Here is a 22,908-nt window from a genome sequence, read left to right as displayed (position 1 = left end):
GAAAACTCCAGTTTAAATTTTACAGGAAAATTAAACGCTGTTAAAATAGGCGAGATCCTATTTACGTTACATCCAGAAATTGACAATTATATAAAAAAAATTGACTCAATCGGACGCAACCGAGTTAGGGTCTCATTTAAAAATTATAGTAGCGCAAATGCTTTAGTTACTTCCAAATTCCTTATTCAAAAAAATCTGACCGCATACATTCCAAAATTTCAATTGTTTAAACTAGGTGTAGTAAGGGATATAGATTCAGATATATCGGAAGAATATCTTAAAAATAGAATAAAGGAATTTGATCACCATTGCAAATTCTCGGTTGAGTATGTGAAACGAATAACAAGAAAAATAGTAGCAGATGACAAAGTAATATTTAATCCAACAAAATCAGTTATTGTGTCTTTTAAATGCCAGAATATACCAAAGTATGTAGTAATTAATCATGTCTTACACACTGTTGAAAAATACCAGCAAAAGGTAATTATCTGTTACCACTGCTATAGGTATGGGCACATGAGTAAGCAGTGTAAAAGTAATCCTCGCTGTTTTAAGTGTCATGAATCTCACCTTTCCGATTCTTGTCCTTTATCATCGTTTAACAAAAAATGTCTATCCTGTGAAGGTGAACACTTCACTAATGAATGGGAGATATGTCCAGAATTTGATCGCCAAAAGAAAATAAAACATTATATGTCTGAAAACAGCTTATCTTTTAAGGAAACAATTAAACTCTTTCCTAAGATAACTTATGCATCTATAGCAGCCAATAATTCCTCAATAAATTCTCATCAAACTCCAAATATGAATGCACCATCCTCTTCATATTCCTTTACTCAATTGTCCACGTCTCAAACATCTTCCAATCAGTTCGCTCTACCTTCAGTTTCAAATAGATATACAATAATAAAACCACCAAAATACAAACGACCTATCTCTTCCTCACCAGACCAAGTAACAATGGAACATCAAAAAATAATAAAGTTAAACCCCATGTCCAACAGACCTGGTGGTATTATCACCTCTTCTTCGTATCAATCTACATTTAATCCAGAACAAGGATCTAAAATACATGAACCATCAAAAGAATTAACAGAATTAATATCAAATATAGTTACAAGTATTATCTCTAATATAAATCACAAAAATTTTGAAATTCCAGAAAAATCAGTTCTAGTAAATTCAATTCAATCAGTTTTAAGTTCTCTCTTATATAATAATGAATAGATTGGTAATTTGTCAATGGAATTGTAGATCGGCTAACTCTAATAGAGAAAACCTTATCCACCTATTAGAAGACCAGAAAGTTGATATCGCATTATTATCAGAAACTAGATTTAAACCAGAAAAGTATTATAACTTTCACGGGTACAATATTGTCAGAGACGACCGCTTTTCAGTAACTGTTGGCGGTGGCTCAGCAATTTTAATAAATTCAAACCTATATTACGAGGAAGTCACCATGAAAGTAGATTTAATAAACGTCAATAAAGTAGCAATAAAAATAAAGTTTAAGTCATATACTGTCACATTTATATCTATGTATGTTCCCCCAGGAACCAAGTTATTGTTACAACAATGGAACAATTTCATAACATCTATAGAAAGACCATTTATAATAGGAGGTGACCTTAATGCTCACCACATTGCCTGGGGCCTAGACAACCAAACAGATATGAAAGGTAAAATCTTGATGGACTGTATAGACGATAATAATTTAATATTCAAAAATGATGGCTCTCCTACTTTCTTTAGGAACTTCTCGAAATCGGCAATAGACCTGACCATTTGTACTCCTGACTTAAATCACCTGATCACTTGGAAAACACTTCAAGACCTATTTGGTTCAGACCATACACCTATAAGAGTAGAGTTAGAGGATCAACCAACTCATACATATAATCCATATTCACAAAAGTGGAATTTAAAGAATGCCGACTGGAAATTATATGAACAGTATTCGGAAGATGTATTCTCTCAATTTAAAGATATAAATTCTTATGAACAAATTTTGCACAATATAAATACAACTGCATCCTACTGCATCCCCAAATTTAAAATAAAAAAACCGACTTCCAGAGGAAAATACTGGTGGGATTTAGAATGTGAAGAAGCAGTCAGAAGAAGACAGGAAAGTTTTTGTATATTCAAAGAAAATCCAAACCATGAAAACCTACTTAAGTATAAAAAAGATGATGCACATGTCAAGAAGATCACTAAACAAACTAAAAGAAATAGCTGGAGAGATTATGTCGGATCCCTAAATAGGTCAGTCAACAAAGAACAAAGTCCCTGTTATTCTGTCGGAAGCTTCGTGGATAGAAGAGTTCCATCAAAATATCACACCGCCGTCTGCAGAATTAGTAATTCCTGATTTACAACTAAATGCTCTGTACGACTATCCAGAACCAATCCGTTTCCTAGTCAAACCATTTTCTGCCACTGAACTAAACTTTGCGTTGAAGAAAAACTCAAATTCAGCACCAGGTGCCGATAATATCCATTACTCGATGCTATCAAATCTTTCAAGAATTGGTAAGGCTGCACTACTAAATATATATAATGAAATTTGGATGCGCCGCATAAAGATTCCTGACGATTGGCACGTTTACACTATTATCCCGGTTTTAAAACCAGGAAAATCATCAAAGAATTGGGATTCTTACCGTCCAATCGGTCTGGCTTCCTGTATACTAAAAACATATGAGAGACTTATTAAAAACCGTCTGGAATTTTGGCTAGAAAAGAACGACCTATTACCAAGAAGTCAGTTTGGTTTTAGAAAAGGTAAATCCACACAAGATAGCCTCTGCCACTTTTTAATAGACATTTATAGTTCCTTTACTTATAAGAAAGCAGTTAGTGCTTTGTTCTTAGATATAAAAGGGGCTTACGACAACGTTAATCTTCACATACTATACGCGAAAATGTTGGAAATAGGAATACCCGAGATAGTAACATGGAACATCATTAACTTATACATTAATCGAGCAGTTCACGTTAGATTAAATGGAGATCAATCTAACTCCCGATACACATCTTTGGGGCTACCTCAGGGTAGCATCCTAAGTCCTATATTATATATACTGTATACTGCTGACTTAGAAACTAAACTTCCTCAACACATAAAAATCCTACAGTACGCTGATGATGTTGCGATATATGCAGAAAATAAGTCAATAGATAGATGTAATAACTACCTTAAATCGACATTGAATATTATAAAAAAATGGGCTACCGATAATAACTTAACAATATCAGAGAGTAAATCAACCATTGTTACCTTTACTAAAAAACGATATGTTCCTCAAAGCCATCTACAATTTGATAATACTAGTATTCCTTATAAAACTTCAATAAAATTTCTTGGCGTATTTTTAGACTCCAAATTAAATTGGAAAGAACACACAAATTACATATTACGAAGAATGGAAAATGCAATGAATATCATGAAGACTGTAAGTGTCAGTAACTGGGGAGCTGATCCAAACATATCAATATTACTATACAGAAATTTGATAAGATCAATCTTAGACTATGGATCTATTTTTTATGGCTCAGCATCAAACTCTGTACTCCAAAAAATCGAGAGGATCAAAAATAAGGCACTTAGGTTATGCACTGGTTATCTTCGTAGCACACCTATATTGGTCATGGAATGTGAGCTTAATGAACCTCCACTTTCATTACGCAGGGAATACCTAAGTGAGAAATTTATAGTTAAAACAGCGGTTAACGATAAACTGCTATTAAATAAAATTGTTCATTTAACCACCTCATACCTAACTCATTATTACTGGGAAAAAAAGAAACTGCTTTTAGTTGTGGAAAGCTTCCTCAACGTTTCTAATTTCATTGGTGACATACACCAAATTGAACAAAGCTCGTCTCGAAAGCTAAATTATGAAGATTATTTATCTCCAGTTAACTGTCATTTAAGTAATATTCGTGCGACAGACTTCCTTACTAAAATAGACCACCTTCAGTATGTACAAAAAAACTGGGGGAGTTATCAGAAATTATATACGGATGGTTCAAAAATGGAAGGAAAAGTTGGATATGCTATATATTACCCACAAAAAAGTATAAAAATAAACAACAGATTACCTGATAAAATGACAATTTTCACAGCTGAACTCATTGCAATCAAAGAAGCATACAAAATATGTATTAATCAAAAAGAACTCAATTATGTTATATTTACAGACTGTCAAAGCATTGTAAAGACATTGAAATATAATGTACATAATTTTGCAGAAAATTATATCATCAGTGACATCATAGCAATGAACAGTGAAGCTTTGAAATCGGGCAAAAATATAATATTGTGTTGGATAAAAGCACACATTGGTATAAAAAACAACGAAATAGTAGATGATCTGGCTAAAAAAGCAACAACGAAGGAATCCACTCTGCATACTTATCAACTTCCTATGGGAGACATAATTTCTATTATGAGATCTATCAAACGGACGAAATGGCAGGAACAATACAATAATTCAGACAAAGGAAATTATTACAAAAAAATCCAGCCTACACTTCCCATCAAGACATGGTTTAATCAAGTTTCCAACAAAGGCTTTATCAAAACTATTTGTCGAATAAGAAGTAATCACTGTCTGACTCCAGTCTACAAAAGAGAAATAGGACTTGTAGATAATGATGAATGTTTATGTGGAGAGCTAGCTGATCTACAACATATGCTATTAGAATGTCCTTTACATTTTATTGAAATATCAAACTTTTTTGCCAATCTAGTTCAAGTTAATGTACAATTTCCTTTTAATCTTATATACCTTTTACAATCAAACAATCTAGATGTTTATAAAATTTTGTACAACCATGTTAATTGTTTAAAATTAAAGCTCTGAGAAAAAAAGAAAAAAAAATAAAAAAAAAAATAATTAAATAAAATAAAAAGTTACTAAGATCTAAACCTCCGCGAGGTTGAATCGGGTTTAGGTCTTAGCGCGAAAAAAAAATATACAAAAAAAAAAAAAAAAAAAAAAAAAAAAAAAAATTAAAAAAAAAAAATGTAATAAAAAAAATGTTAAAAAATATAATAAAAAAAATAATAAAAAAAAACAGAGTAAAAAAAAAACAGTAGTACTAATAGTTTTAAATTTAGATACTAAGCATATATTTTGTAAAAGAGAGAATTCAAAACACATTGACTGGCCAATTGGTTGCTTAAACCAGTGCCAATAAAACATAAAAACACACACACAAATTAATTCAATCTACAGCTTTATGAAACAGCAGATGAAACTACTAGTTTGTCACATATCAGAGGAGTATGGCAACTATCACTGTGATAGGAGTGTGAAAGGAGAATAAAATTTTATAAAATTCTCCTATCACAGTGTTAGTTACCATACTCCTCCGATACGTCTAAAGGTGGGAAACTATCTATGGTGGTAATGTAAAGTAATGTAAATTTATAGGTTTCTATCGATAATTTCCCACCTCCGCTAGTTTCATCTCTTTTACTTATTTAGTATTTAAATAATGAACGAATTCTCTTACCTCAAAAATGATATCTTGATACCCGTAACACAGTGTGCTTCCAAAAGGATTAGTGGTATTGGTTGAACTTGCTCGGTTCAACACTACTGGCCTTTCACTGGGCGTTAGTTTTGTGCAAATATCGTTCCAGTGAGTGTATCCACTGATTTCGACGTTCTTTAACGTGAGCTCGAATTCACACCTCATGTACATGTTGAAGTTGTAATGACCGGGATAATTCGTATGCAGCACTATCTTCTTCGCCGTGTTCGTATTCGCGTCGAATAGAATATCCTGAAAAAATGTATAATTATATAGAGATAGTAAAAGATTATCTGAAATACAATACAATACAAATACAATACTTAGTTCCGAAAATCTAAAACTTCTATCGCTGGAACCAAAATCCTGGTGACAACGTAAATCCATGCCTTCTAAAATTTGCAAAGCAAACGAAGGATAAATGAAGCGGCCTAGGGGGAATCTAAGATTGCATTCCAAAACCCGTCAATTAGAAAAACTAAGAGAAATTTAAAGGCAGTTAATATATCATTCTATTTCAGAGGGAACCACCTAACTGGGTATAATTTATGAGGACCTAATAGGAGGTGAAATAGTATCAGTAAAGGTGTGGGATAGACTGATGAATTTTATGTGAAAGCAGGATTACACCAAGACTCGATGCTTAGTCCTCGTTTACTGTCATTAGTGTTGGATCAGATAACAGCGAAATTACAGGATAACATTCTCTAGTGCTGACGTATACTGGCGATGTAGTGTTAGTAGGAAATAGTGAAAGCGACATAGAACAAAAACTTGAATAGAGAGGACAAGCTCTTAAGAAAGAAAATTTAAAACTTAGAACCTTTTTTTATTATTCAGTTTGAACATTAATAGTGTTGAAAGATAAATAGAGTAAAAATAAAAAGAAAACAGGAAAATTAAAGAAGTGTCTTTATCTCACTTAATGAAGCAAACTGAATAAAAATCATCAATAGAATGCATCAAGAACGTTACAGATACGGAAAGAAGAAGTTATACCAACACTAATGACTGGCTTTTTACATTTCTTTTTGTTTAAATTTTATGTATTTAAGTGTAATAAATTTCCAGATTTAGCCATACGGCTCACACTCCCTCTGAGGGGAAAATTGACGCATCCCAGATACCTACGGTATCAAAAGGATTGAGCTCTGGTGGGACTCTTTCCGTGTTATCGAGCCCTAGGTGACTTGGAATGCAGGTGTATCTCCCAAAAATTTTCGTACACTTCTGGCCGTCGCAAGTAGTAAATTTTATTATTATTATGTATTATAAAAAATTAATAAATTTAATAAAGTTAATAAATTTTATTATTATTATTATTATTAATGAGGTAATAGCATGCCAGAGATATATTATCTAGAGTAGTGAGCAGCAAAAACAATTTATAAAATTTGCTTACCAGTCCTAAGGTGAAATAATTGAAAAAATAATCGCTCCTAATGGCAGTAATTTTGCGATGGGCGTTCGGGCTATGTATCCTCATTTTATCTTCACTCTTAAAAAATACTTTTGATGGGGCTCCTAAGGCTGTGGCGATTTCTTGCGCAGACTGTCCGAGTAAAACTTCTTTTTCGAATTCCTGCCTTATAGAATCCGGTAATCTGTTGTGGGATCCTGTAAAATATAACAAATTTTCGTTATAAATTTATATACGCTCATAACTTTCGATTAGAGATACGCGACTGAAGGAAGCGCTAAAATCGGCAACATTGCTTATGAGAATGAGTTGCATTACAACTGTAGAGTCGACGAATGACTGAATAAAATCCGCGCGACTCGGGTCTGGGAAGCGGGGAAGCAGTGTTGCCAGGTATTGGGTGTATTTCTGTATCTAATTTAAAAGTAAACACACGGTATAATATACGATTATGTTTTTATAGAAGAAAGGGCATTTTATGATTGGATGATTGGGCAAATGGATGACACATTTTAGACATGATGGAAGAAAGAATAAAATATAAAAATAAGAATACAATAATTGAATATAAACGTTTGGATGTGCAAATATGAGAAAAAATAAAAATAGCAAAACAGAAATAGCCAGATCAAAAACGCAAAGAAATAGAATAATTAGAAAAGAAACATCATTCTTTTAATATGTATAAGAGTAAAATAAAGGCAACATGGTCCTTTCGTAGAAAACAACGGTCAGTTAATTTCTAACACCAAAGATAAAATACAAGAATGAAACTTAATAGAAAATGATAACCTTGGATCTGTTAATAATTTTGTAAATACAATTTACAATACTTTGGAAATACTAGAAAAATAGTTAGAATCCATCTTTATTCCCTCACTAGCAGAAGCTAGCTAACTACTCTGACCTGCTTAATATATTGTTACGACAATTCCGTGGATTGATCCTACATAGAAAAAGTCCCTTAACGTGAAAGAAGAAGTAGTCACCTAGGAGAATTTTCTAGATGTCATGGAATAACCCAGAAATGTCTGGTGACGTCTAGAACGTCAGAAAATCATGAGAAAATCTATATATTGGCTGTGAGTTTCGACGCTAGCGCCCTCTCGCGGTTTGTAACTTGTACTTTTCTGATAAAATTGGTGTATGTGAAATATACAAAACGAGAAAAATAGATATTTATTTAGAAAAACACAAATTATGAACTGAAATATTATTGTAACCTGATTACTGAACGAATACACAGAATTAATAGTAAAAATAATTATGTTTTTTTTATTTTATTCATTATAATTTTAATATTTAATATATAAATTCGTGCGACTGGATGACTGCTTACACAAGAGGCCATTGAAAAAAAGAAGAAGTTTATGTGAAATTTAGAGGTTACGTCTCTTTTTATTGGCTGTGAGATTCGTCGCTAGCGCTCTCTCGCGGTTTGAAACTCATACTTTTCTATATTTCGATTACTATACAGCTCATAATGTAGCAATAATGTTATTTTGAGGTTTTACACCTATTCAAGTGGCTAGTTTCAATTACTTGTACACTGGACGTTTACACTGAGGATGGTCAGTTTGACCGAAAACGTTTTGTACAACCACTCCCTTGTGGATGAATTTTAAAATTTTTTAATAAATTTATAATATACCTATATACAACAGAAGTGTTTACTTCATTCTACGTTGTCATACTTTTCTGATCAAATTGTTCAAATTCAATACACAAAACTGCCACTAACAGCGCTGGCGAAAACTGTCAACTCCCCTCTACTCATCGGCTCACGGCGAATATACATAAGTGTTTGACATTTTAATAGTAGTAGTTGTAATTCAGTTTTTGAAGTATTGGGACCATGCAAGTTCGGCAAAGCGACACCTATTTCTACGCTCTGCAACTTTATTCGCACTCTTAATTATATTGGCCAATTATATTAGTCCTGGTTACTGGATAATTGTCAAGGCCATAGCCCAAAAAAATAATAAGAAGAAAAAATAAGATTTTAAGATTCAGGTTATGTTATTAAAACGTAAACAATTGTATGTAGTAAATAAAATTAGTTATTAAAATGCAGTACTGCAAGCAAAATACAATTAATTAAATATACCTTTATATAATAATTGCATATCATATCAATATTGTGGAGCAACATATAATTTTGCTTCTTCAATGACAGTAGATATGAAATGTACGTCAATTTGACAATTTCAATTGACAATATGAATTATTTAAGAAAGTTGCAATATTTCTCCGCTATTCGTGCACGATCGTTTCTCAATTCCCTTCCAAGTACTTGCACACCGCGAATACAGTTATCATTGTTTTGTAAAAGTTATAAGTTACTGTAAACGAGTTCCTGTTTAATAAATTGATTTCAAAGCAGTGTAACAATATTATAAATACCTAATATACCACCTCTATGACTGAGATATTTAGTGGTTCTCCCTTTTCAAATCGATCTCATCGTAGGTGAAAAATGGAATGGTATTAAAAATTGCAGCATCTACATACTGGGTATTACCGATTCAATATTTATTTTATTACATTCCTCTCAAGTTAAAAAAAATAAAACGACGAAGTCAGTAAAAGCTAAATAACGCAAAAACTGGTTAAAATAGAAAACCACACACTTTAAATTACCTGTTATGGGCCAAGGTGTAAGTATTCCTGAATATAAAAAAAACAAAAAATAAAAATATGATACAAATTAATATTAAAATAATAAGATAAAAACATACAATATGTTTATATTTAATTTAACCTAAGTAGTGATTTATGACTTGAAAAAAAGAAGTCTTGTGGAGATTTTCTGAAGTATAAGCGTTTGTTTTAGATTAAAATTAGAGAACTTACAAAAAATTGAGATAGCGCGATATCCAAGACATGTGGAATTTCAATATATACTATAATGCAAAATTCTAAAAGTTTTCAGAAGATTTTGTCATACAATTCTTATTTGAGAGGCATTAAGCTAAATAATAAAAAAAAATTTACAATAATAAACATATATTTACAATAATAATAAAAGGTTTTAACAATACTAATAATACCAAAATAAGAGAAAATAAATAAAAATGAGTGACGTATCAATTTAGTACCTGTAACATACATTGCGATCTTGACACTTATAGAATACAATATTCAACGGTGTAACCAGGATCCTAAAGGAGGGGGAGTTACAACTACTGTAGGATCTCTGGGGGTATGGAATTAAGTGGGGTATAGAGCTCAACGTACATCCCAAAAGGGGAGATTATAACCTCGAAACCCCCCCGGTTACGCCGCTGATATATTTGCATGTGTAAAACTAAAAAACGTTACCCAGCACAGTTCTTTAACACTTAGGTCATTCATTCAGTCGAACCTAATAATTAGCAGATGACACTAACAAAATCGTCTCAAATCTCCTTCTCAGTAGATTATCATCTTATGCTGAAAACTGATACATAACACATAACATAACCTATTTATAGACTTCCGACAAGCATACGAGAGCGTAGAGAAATCAAGTACAGAATGCGATGGTGGAGCTCTCAATTCAAAGTAACTCAGATGACTCGGAAACTCTGCATGGAAGGTGCATTATCTAACTAAAGCACGTCTGAACAATAAAGTATCTAAAGCGAGGTGCTACTCTCTAAACTAGCATTATTGTATATTAACTCATTATATAAGTCCCTACAAACAGAAACTGCGCATGGTTGACATCCAATTTGAAGTGTATAAACCTTAGTGTTGCGTGCAAGTATTTTATACGAATAATATCAAAATTTACCTGATAATAATTGGAGTTTTATTCCTCTAGTATAAGACTCTCCGCGTAGCACGGAGGCTTTCTTGAGATACAGTTGACCATAGTAACAGGTTAATGGTAATTCTGGAGCAAACGCCTGCTCGACACCAGCACCACTGTAGATAGCAAGACGAGATACCAATGGAGAACTACCTGCTGGAAACTGTAAGGAACCCAAGTTGTGTGTACTACCTACAAAAACATAAAATTACTACAACCTTGCGTTTCTGAAAGATATTTTTTAAATATAAAACTTATATATAATAAGAGACTAATAATAAAGACTAACACAAGTTGGAGAACAGAGTCAGAACGCGCTCTGTTACACGATCAGGGAGCGCCAACGTATCCACTATGTAGAGCAGTTGCAGGAGCGCGGAGCGTTAACATAGTGAATACGTGCCTTTAGAGCTCTTTGATTTACTTACCGCTGTGAATCACTACGCATTCTTCTTGTGTATTGTCAAATTTTGTTGTATGACTTGGCCCTTGTTACAATTTTCTTCTACTTATTTTGATCTGTACATAAGTCGTCCAGTTTCTCACTTTCAGAATTTTCATGTCTCTCCTAACATGGTCCTTCCATCTCTCTCTACCTCTTTCCCTTGGTATTTCAGTTTCTAGCTTCCATCTGATGACTTTCCTAATCAATAGGTCGTTTTTCCTTCCTACCGTGTCCCAGCCATCTCAGTCACTACGTTTTAATAAATCAAACTATACGTTCTCCCTTCATTATGTCTCTTATTTCATGATTTATTTTTCTTTTTATTACTTCGTTTTTTATTCTTATCGGGTTCATAATTCTTCTTAGGATTTTTCTCCCAAATATTCTTAATCTTTCTTCATTTTTATCTGCGAGAAAAATTGTGTCAGCTGCGTATGTAACTACTGATCTGAATGCAACTCTGTATATTTTCGGTTTTGTATTTCTGGGTAAGTTCTTGTATTTCATTTACCTCTGTTATCTCCAGTATGTTTTGTTGTCGCTAGTACTCGCTCAGTTACTTCTTCACTTCTCTTATTGTTACCATTCACAATTTCTTCCAAGTATTTTAATTGTTAAAATCTTTCAAAAGTGTAGTTTTCTATCTTGACTACTCTCGTCTTGTTATTGTGACACTATCTATAGGCTGCTCACAACCTGGCCTATTTCTTTCCGAACCTTCTCGTCGTCACCAGAGAACACGATTCCTTTCCACGGCATTCAATCGCACAAGTACCTACGTGTTTCAAAGTTACATAACTTTGAAACACGGCAACAAAATCCACCCAATGCCGTCTTCGTGAAAGCATTTCCTGTGACGTGAGATCGTTTGTAATATGAAAGTTTAAATTCGGTGTTAGTTAGGTATATTTCCAAATTCCTCATATTTATTGCCAAAGCTCAAAATCGAAATTTCATGTTTACACTCGGGTGCAAAAAATCGATCCACTGAAAATTTGGTCATTTTTGATGTCTCGAATTTCCTAAACCTGTTGTCCGATTTAAGTGATTTTTTTACCATGTTATAGCCTTATTCATTAAAAATATCGCTGTAATAATAGGTTTGTTCTGATGAATCACGAAATAAGAAATCTAATGGAAGGAGAACATATAGTGAGATTCATTAAAGCACAAAGGCTAAAATGGTTTGGCCGCATCCAACGAAGAGAAGCAGATGCACTAATTAGGCAGATAACAAATTGGACGCCAGTAATAAACAGACCTAGAGGAAGACCGAAAATAAGACGGGAAGACCAACTGCGAGAGGATATATCCAATATGGAAATTACAGGCTGGAGAGAAAAAATACAGAATAGGAAAGAATGGAAACAGATTACAGAAAAAGCAAAAAACCACGAAAATCTATAAAGGATAATGAAGAGGAATTATGCGGACCAATCCACCGCATGAAATGGATTAAAAGAGCTCATGAACCTGAGCGACCTATACTCTATACTAGAGTGACCGGTCTATATATATATACATATATATATATATATATATATATATATATATATATATATATATATATATATATATATAATAGGTTTGTTCTAGCATCAGTTTCAAATGGTTTGAAACCATCAGCGAATAGTGGACCAGCGCGAGTAGAGGGGATAGCACTGGTGACTGTATTATGTTCTCTCACTGACCAACTGCTGACGGTTTCTGACTAGTTTGACTGTTTGCTAGAATAAACCTAATATTGTTGTTAGACAGGTAAACTGTCATTGTATACCGGGTGTACGAATCAAACTGTGTTTTTTTCTCAAAGTTCGCATCACCCTGTGAACTATTCTAGCATTTATAAAATACTGAAATTAAAACCCAACTATAGCCTCGTTTTCTTAACATTCTGTTTTTAGATTCATTCGCTTATGTTGGATAATAAAAAATTTAGGTGGGTCATTCCATTTCAAATCACTCAATTTTGGAGCAAAAAAAATTTTGGACCTCCGATTTGTCTGAAAATTGGTATATAGCTTCTGCGGGACGTAAAAATAAGATGTTTAAGGTCAAAAAATCTTCTTGTTCTTTTTTCTCTCAAAATGTTAGTTTGTGCGATTTTACAGTGATTTGGTGTTTATTTATACAAAGTTGCATTTTCTATCGTAAAGTATCAATGGAAAACATAATATTTGAATAGAAGGGATTCAAAAATGTCATTATATGGCATTATAACAAGTTACTTTGATTCAAAACAAGCTTTTGATAAAATTTTATAGTGTAGAAAACGTTAAAATACCGTTTTTTTTAGATTTTTCTCCATTCCCAAAATACATCATAATCGATTTGGCTAAAAATTTGCCCACAGATAGACAAAACATATGACTTTAAGTGGTGAGAAGGATTTGAATTATATTAGGCAGGCCGCACATCAAAGAAACATGAAACGTAAATTACGTTTCATGGAAATAAAACACTGCTAAACAAATATGCGTCCGGCCATTTATGAAACTCTCCGAAAATAAAAATGTGTCATGAGCATGAATCACACTCGTTTTATTGGTAGGCGGACTTTGAGATTTGTTTAGCAGTGTTTTATTTTCATGAAACATATTTCACGTTTCATGTTTCATGTTTTTCGTTTCATGTTTCTTTGGTGTGCGGCTTGCCTAACAATACCAAAAAAGTTACATGCAATATTATAGTCAAAAATATAGGCGTCTACTGTAAGTAAAATTAACTCGAAAATATCGACCTCACGACAAAAATTGTTAAAAAGAAATTGTAATAATTGTAAATAAGATTTATTTGGAACACTTTCAGTTCCTACCATTTTTGTCGAAAAGTTAAAAATGGCGGCGATATTGAGCAAAATAGGTTCTCCTTTAAAATCAAGATGGCGGCTAACGTAACGGAGGAATTCATTCGTGATTTTAAATTTAAGCTACTATTGACTCCCCTAAAGATCAGAAAAATAAAATTTTGGGCAGCTTGACATTCAAGGTCAAATGCTATCCCGACTGGACTAATATATACTTTTGAGTCTGATATTATTGCATGTAACTTTATTGGTATTGTAATATAATTCAAATCCTTCTAACCACTTAAAGTCCTATCTTTTGGCTATCTGTGGGCAAATTTTCAGCCAAATCGATGATGATGTATTTTGGGAATGGAGGAAAATGTAAAAATTTAACGTTTTTTACACTATAAAATTTGATCAAAAACTTGTTTTGATTCAAAATAACTTGTTATAATGCCACATAATGACATTTTTGAGTCATTTCTATTAAAATATTATGTTTTTCGTTGATACTTTACGACAGAAAATGCAAATTTGTTTAAATAAACACAAAATCACTGTAAAATCGCATAAAATAACATTTTGAGAAAAAAAGAAGAAGATTTTTTGACCTTAAATATCTTATTTTTACGTCCCGCAGAAGCTATATACCAATTTTCAGAAAAATCGGAGATCCAAAATTTTTTGCCTGAGTGATTTGACATGGAATGTACCAGGTACTTTAACAACTGGTCATGTTCGTCATCAGTACAGTGTGTTTCTAAATAAGTGCGACAAACGTTAAGGGGTAATTTTACACGAGAAAATAATGACAGTTTGCTTTATAATCATATTATGTCCGCAAACGCTTCGTTTTCGAGATACGGGATGTTGAATTTTTTTACAAACTGACGGTTTATTTATTGTTTTAAAACCAGTTAAGATATGCAAATCACATTTGGTGGGTTTTAAGACGTAGTTATTGCACATTTTTTGACATACAATTAAGAATTTTATATTCACCATTGGGTAATACGATCGGTCATAATACCTGTTTGCGAGCTAATGGTGAATATTAAATTCTTAATTGTATGTCAAAAATGTGCAATAACTACGTCTTAAAACCCACCAAATGTGATTTGCATATCTCAACTGATTTTAAAGCAATATATAAATCATCAGTTTGTGAAAAAAACTGAACATCCCGTATCTCGGAAACGAAGCGTTTGCAGACATATGATTATTAGTCATTATTTTTATGTGTTAAATTACCCCTTAAAGTTTGACGCACTTATTTAGAAACACCCTGTACTGATGACGAACATGGCCAGTTGTTAAAGTACCTAACATTTTATTATCCAACATAAGCGAATGAATCTAAAAACAGAATGTTAGGTTTTTAATTTCAGTATTTTATAAACGCTATAATAGGACATATAATAGTAGGGTGATGCGAACTTTGAGTAAAAAACAGTTTAATTCGTACACCTGGTATACAATGACAAATTACCTGTCTAGCAACAATATTGTTACAGCGATATTGTTAAAGAATAAGGCTATACCATATTAAAAGATAATTACACTTTTATAAAAAAGAACTTTTTTGTAGAAAACCTTTTTATTGAAGTTATACTTCTTTACCGGCGATAGAGGGTAAATTTTTATATGGGAAAACCTAGCGACCGGGCGCATGCGCATTATAACTTTGTTCTGATTGGATGTTCAAATGACATGTCAAAAATTATTCAATATGGCGGCTGTGGCACAGCTGTAGTTAGATTATTTATGGTTGTTGCGTTTTAAAATTTGTGTGAAAAGAAACAACAAACAAAAGTTAGTTAATAGTTATACTGCCTTTTTAAATAGTTTTCATATACCTATATTTTTGGACTTTTGGACTATTTTGGACAAGGAAAACTCATTCTAATTTGGTAAGTACCTAGTTTTTATTATAATCATATTGTAATTATACATTTGGATTAGGTTGAAATACATACATTTATTTTCTCAAGAATGCGGATTTTAGAGAGAAATCCCAAATTAGGTTCGATTTTTATTTTTAAATTATGATTTTTTGGCGTAGATTTATTTATCTAGTAGGTATGTAACGCTTTGATTTACATACTTAATTTGATTACCAACAAAAGTTCTACCAATCTTCATGTAATATATTGTTTTCTTACTGTTTTGTTATATTTTTATATTTTCTTCCACAAAATTTAAACTACATAATTTTCAAAACAACTACTGTCAAACAGTAAAACGTTCAGTTACCGTATTTTCCACATGATAAATAATGTGCGATTGGACGAGTGAGTCTACGCTTCGATTACGAGTCAAAGCGGCACGAAATTCAAGGGTTCAATTCCCGATGCAAGTTTTATTTTTTTATTTTTTTATGCATATTATGATTGTAAGTATATTTGTTATATAATTTTTTTTTTCAGCAAATGCGTATTTAAAATTTTTGCCAACAATTATTATCGTCCAGAAATCATTTTTTCTTTGTGGCATTTTTCAATGTGTTTGTGTGCGTTTTATTCTTTTATTTTTTTAAATTTTTGGTATAGTCTTAAAAATCACATAATATGTAGTAGAAGTATAACTTCTTACGTGCGTACAAAGTACACACACATTCTTGTTATTTATAGGAGAGAATATAAAATAATTTAGCGATATCAAATGCTTAAAATTCCAAAAATTACACTGTAATAAAAAAGTACTTTTTATAATACCACGGTTGTTTAAAATAGTATATATAATTTTAAGTATATAAACTTTTAATTATTTATTAAAACAATTAAAAAAAGATACGCAACAGCCGGGTTCCAACTCGGGACCTCTCGATCTGCAGTCTAATGCCACTGAGCCACCATCAAGTTTTATGTAGCAGATATCGATGTATTAACGTACTTTAAAACATCATTGCATTAGTCACATTTTTAAAATAGTTTGAAATTTAAAAAAATCGATTTATCCATACAGTGTGATTGGTTAGTGGGGTAAAGCTCTGTAGATCCGTTATAGTAATAGATAGTAATAAAAGTTAATAACAAAAATTGTAACTTTGATTAAAGATTGATAATCAGTAATCGTAAATTGTCAGTCTTAGACAATTCAGTCATGGCTTACTTAAAATTTGGAAAGATTTAGACCCGTAATTATTCATAATTTTGCTCTGAAAAATGAAAATATCTCGAAAACTAATAAATTTACACATAGGCAATGTTAGGTATATAAAAATTAAAGTATGGTAATGGTACTTTTCGATGATATAAAATACAGGGTGTTCTATTTAAAATTACTGAGAAAACAATTTACTTGCACTTTGACTCACCCTGTATTCAATATAAAGAAAATTAGCAATATCAATCATTTACGAAAATTTTGACAATAAGTAAAACAATATGACGTCAATAAACCATTGCCCTTTTGCTTACTTTTATTTATACAGGGAGTTGAGCTTGTTACGATTTTCATATAAAATTGGTTATAACTTTGTAAATACCCTGTATAACATACCAAAGCTTTATATTTTTATAATGGAAAATTTATGAAGAGTTCGAATCTAAAATAAAATACAGGGTGTACTATTAAAAAAAACATAAGTTTGGTCTGCCACTATGTTATCGACCACCCTGTAACATTCTAACTAATTTTTTAATGTGCAGCTTAAAGTTCGCTACAATTTTTGATATTAAGTTTTATCGCTATACATTACTATAACGGATCTACGGAGCTTTACCCCACTAATTAATCACACTGTATAGTAGCAGTTAAATATTGCATTGTTAGCTAGTTCTAAGCTTTTCTGAAAATTTCAGGTGCCTAGGTAGCCTAGAACTATTTTTAAAATGGATTACAAAATTTGCGAAGTCCGTGACACCAACCAAGCCAAGTATATAAAAAGGTTTTAATAATATTTAATAGTTTTCAGAAATAAAATATGAAATTAATATGACATATAAAGTAACGCCATCTATTAAAAGTAAACATCAACCGAGTAAACTAGTAGCGTCATCTTTTGTATAAAGCCGCGGCGAAATAACAAGAACCAACACTGAGGTTTCTGTCGTTGTAATATGGTCTTTCAACCAATTATGAGATATATCAGATTTTTATCAACATCCTAAGTGCTCTTAACTTTGTTGCAAACATACGCTAAACAGTTACTCGAAATAATATATAGTGTAGTTTAAACTCCGAGGTCCAGATTATAATAATTCCAAACCTTACACTAGTATAAAAAAGTACTTTTTATAATACCACGGTTATTTAAAATAACATATATAATAATAGGGAACTTGCAAAAATTTTTAAATATTAAAATGATATTAAAAAACATAGGTAACATGATCTTAAAACGCTTGCATGCGAAAAAAACAAATATTTTTAACCCGTACGCTAATTACGACGTTTTGAAAATGCTATAAAATTAAAATATCTTAGGAGGCTCTTGAACGTCCTTCTATTGGTTCGACGTCACCGGCCAAGGTGAATGGGCGGAAACAACGCGATTAAGGTAGGTATCACGGGTATATTACATTTTAATCGTCTTTAATGAAAAATTCCTAGGTATTATTTATGTTCATCTTATATATTGTAATAAGTAGTTCCCCAATCAGCTTAGTTTTAAACTGAAATTGATAAAGTTGAGTGCTACCTTGTAAAGAGTTTAAAACGCATAATATGACGGACGAGGGTTTTTCAAAAGGTCAATCTGACTAACTTACCTACCGTTGATGTCTTCATCGTGGCAACTTTTATAAAAAGTAGTAAAAACTATTCTATTGAAGAAATGCTAGGTGTCAAGGCAAATAAGTAAGAGTTATTAATAAGCATGTTTAAACCGTTTATAACAATAGTTTGGTACCATTATATTATAGTACTTATACGGTTTACCCCGTGGGTTTGATCTACCTACCTCTAATCGAAGGATTTCGTATATCCTGGAAAAGATTACGGTGTAATTTGCATTATAATAAAGATTATATTTTATTGTAATGTTTATTAGTACCTACCGGAGCCTTTCATTATTGTGTTCAAAGCCTTCTGAGAAAAGATTATGGTGATTAGCAGCAACAAAATCCTTCTTTACAAAGTTAATAATACGCATAAATAAGAAGAATCATTATTGTAATTTTACAAGTTAATATCTTTATCATCTCAGCTTATACTTACAAGGCATCCCTCGGTAGACCGCAAGCTATAGTAGAAACCCGACTGTAGACCGCATACTATAGTAGCACCAATACTTTTTAGTTACTCTTACTTTTATTACTAAAAGTTTTGTTTACTTTTAAGTCACTTGTTTCTTCTTTGTTCTTCAACACAAGAAACGAACAAAGTAATTTCATAAAAAAGAACTTTTTGATACATGTCAACAGAGATAAAATGTTAATATTTTGCCTGTCACAGAAAAAATCATTTTTGCCACAGAGTAAAACAAGATATTTCAACTATATTAATTATCTATGGGCAAACTGCATTAAATGCAATGGCCCACCCCGAACGGACAAACGATACGAGTGGCCTGTGACGTCAGACCTCAGGTCTCGCTTTTGAAGTTGTTTAAAACGGAAATTTTAGGCGCGGAACTTTGATTAGATGTTGTACGTACACTATTCATTGTTAAGACGTAATATTTTGAATATAACATTTTAAAACATAAATTAACAATTTTATGCAAAAAAAAATTTTTAGTGTAAGTTCCCTATTAACTTATAAAGTATGAATTTTAAGTATATTAACTTTTAATTATGTATTAAAAAAATTAAAAAAAGGTAAGCGAGAGGTAGGATTTGAACTCAGGACCAGTAGATCTCCGATCTAATGCTCTACCACAGAGCTATCGGCCCTCGACGTGTTGACGTACGTTAAAATGGAATTCAAATGTCATAGTTAATATAAAATGTCATAAAAATCACATTTTTAAAACAGTTTGAAATTTAAAAAAGAATCCATTTATCCATACAATAGCAGTTAAATATTGCATTGTTAGTCAGCTCTTAGCTATCCTGAAAATTTCAAGTACCTAGTTAGTCTAGAACTATTGTTAAAATGGATTACAAAATTTGCGGAGTCCGTGACACCAACCAAGCCAAGTATATAAAAAGGTTTTAAAATCACTTAAATCGGACAACAGGTTTAGGAAATTCGAGACATCAAAAATGGCCAAACTTTCAGGGGATCGATTTTTTTGCACCCGAGTTTATGTTTTGAAGATTAGGCTCTACCAATGGAAAGTGCACATTGACCGGTCAATGGAATGATAAATTTGATTCGTCTCATATGAGAATCTTAAAAAATGGCAAAAATCCCGCAATGTTTATTTAACAGCTTTATAGAAATTGACTTAATTTGGACGAAATGCAAATATCGAATACGAAAGCTACACTCTTCACCTTCAAAATGCATTTTGGTTTTTATCAATAGGACGCTTTGACTAAAAGATATTTACTATTGAGTTGATACAAACTTTATTTAAAAAATTGATTTCGCGCTCGTAACTGACATTCAAAATCGCTGGTTACTTCAAGCGTTATTTCTGAGAGAACCGTTCATTCTAGACAAAAAAGCTAACAAAAACTTTTATTTAAAATTATCTCAGCTACATTTCTTGCTTGAAACATTTTTTTCTACCGTGTACAGGTTCTTGGAAAATCAATGTTTTCCGTTTTTCACCTCTACGAGGCGGGGTTTCCGGGAAAGCCGGAGGTAGGAGTGCATTTTTTGTGGTTCCAAAATTGACATACACATCAAAATCCAGCTTTTTGTCTCGTTTTTAGAAATCAAATCGCTAACGACTGAACTATTTCCTCAGATAGTTGTTTAACTCTTAATATTTCTGGCAGCCCAACTGCGCAAGTGCTAATTAGTTTAATATCATATGCAAATCGCAATTGATTTTAGTCAAACCGTTGTTAATATACTTAATTTCTATTATATACAGCGTGTTTTCTTAACTCATACTATATCACCTGGAGTTGACATACTATATACTTACCACACTGAAACTTGGACTCTACGGGAAAATAGAAAGAGAGTCCTCTAAAATTTAACATAAACAGTTGTTTCTCTGAATCGTAAACACCGGGATGAGTGGCTCCAAAGGAATGTTCGATTTGTTCTATAGAAGGCAAAATCTCTGGGGAATTAAATTCTAATCCACTAAAACAACAACATAGCATTTACTGTATCCATTTATAATCGATTTTTACGGAACATTTCGCTCATCCGGAAGAAAAGTGGCACAACTCAAAAACAACTCTTTTCAGGGGAGAAAAAATGGATTTTCAACGAAAACTTTTCGTTTATAAATTCGCAAAGTGTGTGTGTTATTGCGTTGCCGCTCCTGCAATACTCAGATCAGATTTGTCGATGGATTCTTATGTAGTTTTTTCTTCTGAATCCAAATCTGAAAACGGCATTTTGATATCTCTAACCGTCTTCGAGATAATCGACCTCAAAGTCTGAAATGTGACGTCATAATACATTTATTTTCTGCCGACATACTAAACGTCAGTTGAAATCGTTGCTAGTTTTCAACGAAAACTTTTCGTTTATAAATTTGCAAAAGTCTGTGTGTTATTGCGTTGCCGCTCCTGCAATACTTAGAGCAGATGTATCGATGGATTCTTATGTAGTTTTGTCTTCTGAATCCAAATCTGAAAACGGCATTTCGATATCTCTAACCGTCTTCGAGATAATCGACCTCAAAATCTAAAACGTGACGTCACAATCCGGTTATTTCCTACCAGGCACTAAACGTCACCTGAAATCTTTTATTAGGAAGTAGGCTGCTTTTTTAATCTGAATTTGTTAAGCAAAGCAAATGTTATTATTTATATTTGAGTTTGACACTTCGTGAATGTCAAACTAAATTTTAAATTATTTAGCTATTAATAAAATATAAATGACATTTTATAGTGAATTTAATTATTATATAAAATAATATGTGTAATAAATGTATAAAAATACAATTTGAGTATATTTTGAAAGCAATAATACATATTATACTATATTAATAATGGATCAGTAGAAACGATTATATTTAAATTTGATAAATTATAACTCCACTCGACCAGCGACCAGCGCACGACCACACAACTCAAAATACAAGTACGCAAATACAGTTGCGTGAAGCGTGGCGCAAAGCCGTGGAATTTACGAGACTAGCTCGGTCTGTAGATCCAAGTAAAGTGCATCAGTAAGAAGTATCTTTATCATGTATGTATTATTTATTTTACAATATTGGAAAATTGTTATTTAAAATGGAAAAAAATATTTGACGAATTTTCTCAAATTATGGATACCAAAATCATTTTCATTTATAACTCTTGTATTTTTAATTTGACGAAGAAAAGTTATTCTTCATAAAAATCTCTTCTTGGTCTAAGATGTATGATGCAACCATCATGAATCAAATTTTATTAATTTTATACGAAGTATGTAAAAAAATATGAATTTCGAGTAAAGATTCTTTATAGTTCACAACATTTAAATTAGAATGATATACTTGCACATTAAAACATCATTTTTAATTCTAAAGAGCTTTTCGTAATAGCAATTTTCTATATTATGAATTTAAATACGTATATAAACAAAGTTTTCGTTATGATAATGCTCGCATTTTCAGCTTGTTTAATCTCGATTTGTTAAGCAAAGCATAGGTTATTTACATTTGAGTTTGACACTTCGTCAATGTCAAATTAAATTTTAAATTAAGTATTAATAAAATATCAATGACATTTGATAGCGAATTTAATTATTATATAAAATAAATAAGATGTTCAAAAATACAATTTGAGTATATTTTAAAAGCAATAATTTATTAACAGCTTTAAAAAGGTTTATACGAGTATACGGCCTCCCCTTTATGATAAATGGACTGTTCCATTTGTTATGAAATTGTTATTATAGTCGGTTCGCTAAAC

General features: G+C 31.9%; 1 protein-coding gene across 2 annotated transcripts in view; it reads right to left on the bottom strand.

Moving 5' to 3' along the window:
• LOC114334143 (PHAF1 protein CG7083) overlaps positions 1 to 22,908 on the bottom strand; it is a 52,549-nt gene that overhangs the window by 9,364 nt on the left and 20,277 nt on the right. Inside the window, exons 4-8 of one of the 2 annotated variants that reach the window (XM_050649955.1) lie at positions 20,979 to 21,142; positions 10,743 to 10,952; positions 9,608 to 9,634; positions 6,950 to 7,164; positions 5,527 to 5,799 (exon numbers count right to left, since the gene is read on the bottom strand). In XM_050649955.1, the coding sequence (XP_050505912.1) occupies positions 5,527 to 5,799; positions 6,950 to 7,164; positions 9,608 to 9,634; positions 10,743 to 10,952; positions 20,979 to 21,142 (889 nt within the window). The remainder of the gene's footprint in view (positions 1 to 5,526; positions 5,800 to 6,949; positions 7,165 to 9,607; positions 9,635 to 10,742; positions 10,953 to 20,978; positions 21,143 to 22,908) is intronic. The other variant, XM_050649956.1, reaches the window with a different exon arrangement.

Source organism: Diabrotica virgifera, chromosome 4, assembly GCF_917563875.1.
Source record: "Diabrotica virgifera virgifera chromosome 4, PGI_DIABVI_V3a".
Lineage (NCBI taxonomy): Eukaryota > Metazoa > Arthropoda > Insecta > Coleoptera > Chrysomelidae > Diabrotica > Diabrotica virgifera.
Note: the sequence above shows the minus strand (reverse complement) of the source record. Positions and strands in the feature narration are given on the sequence as shown.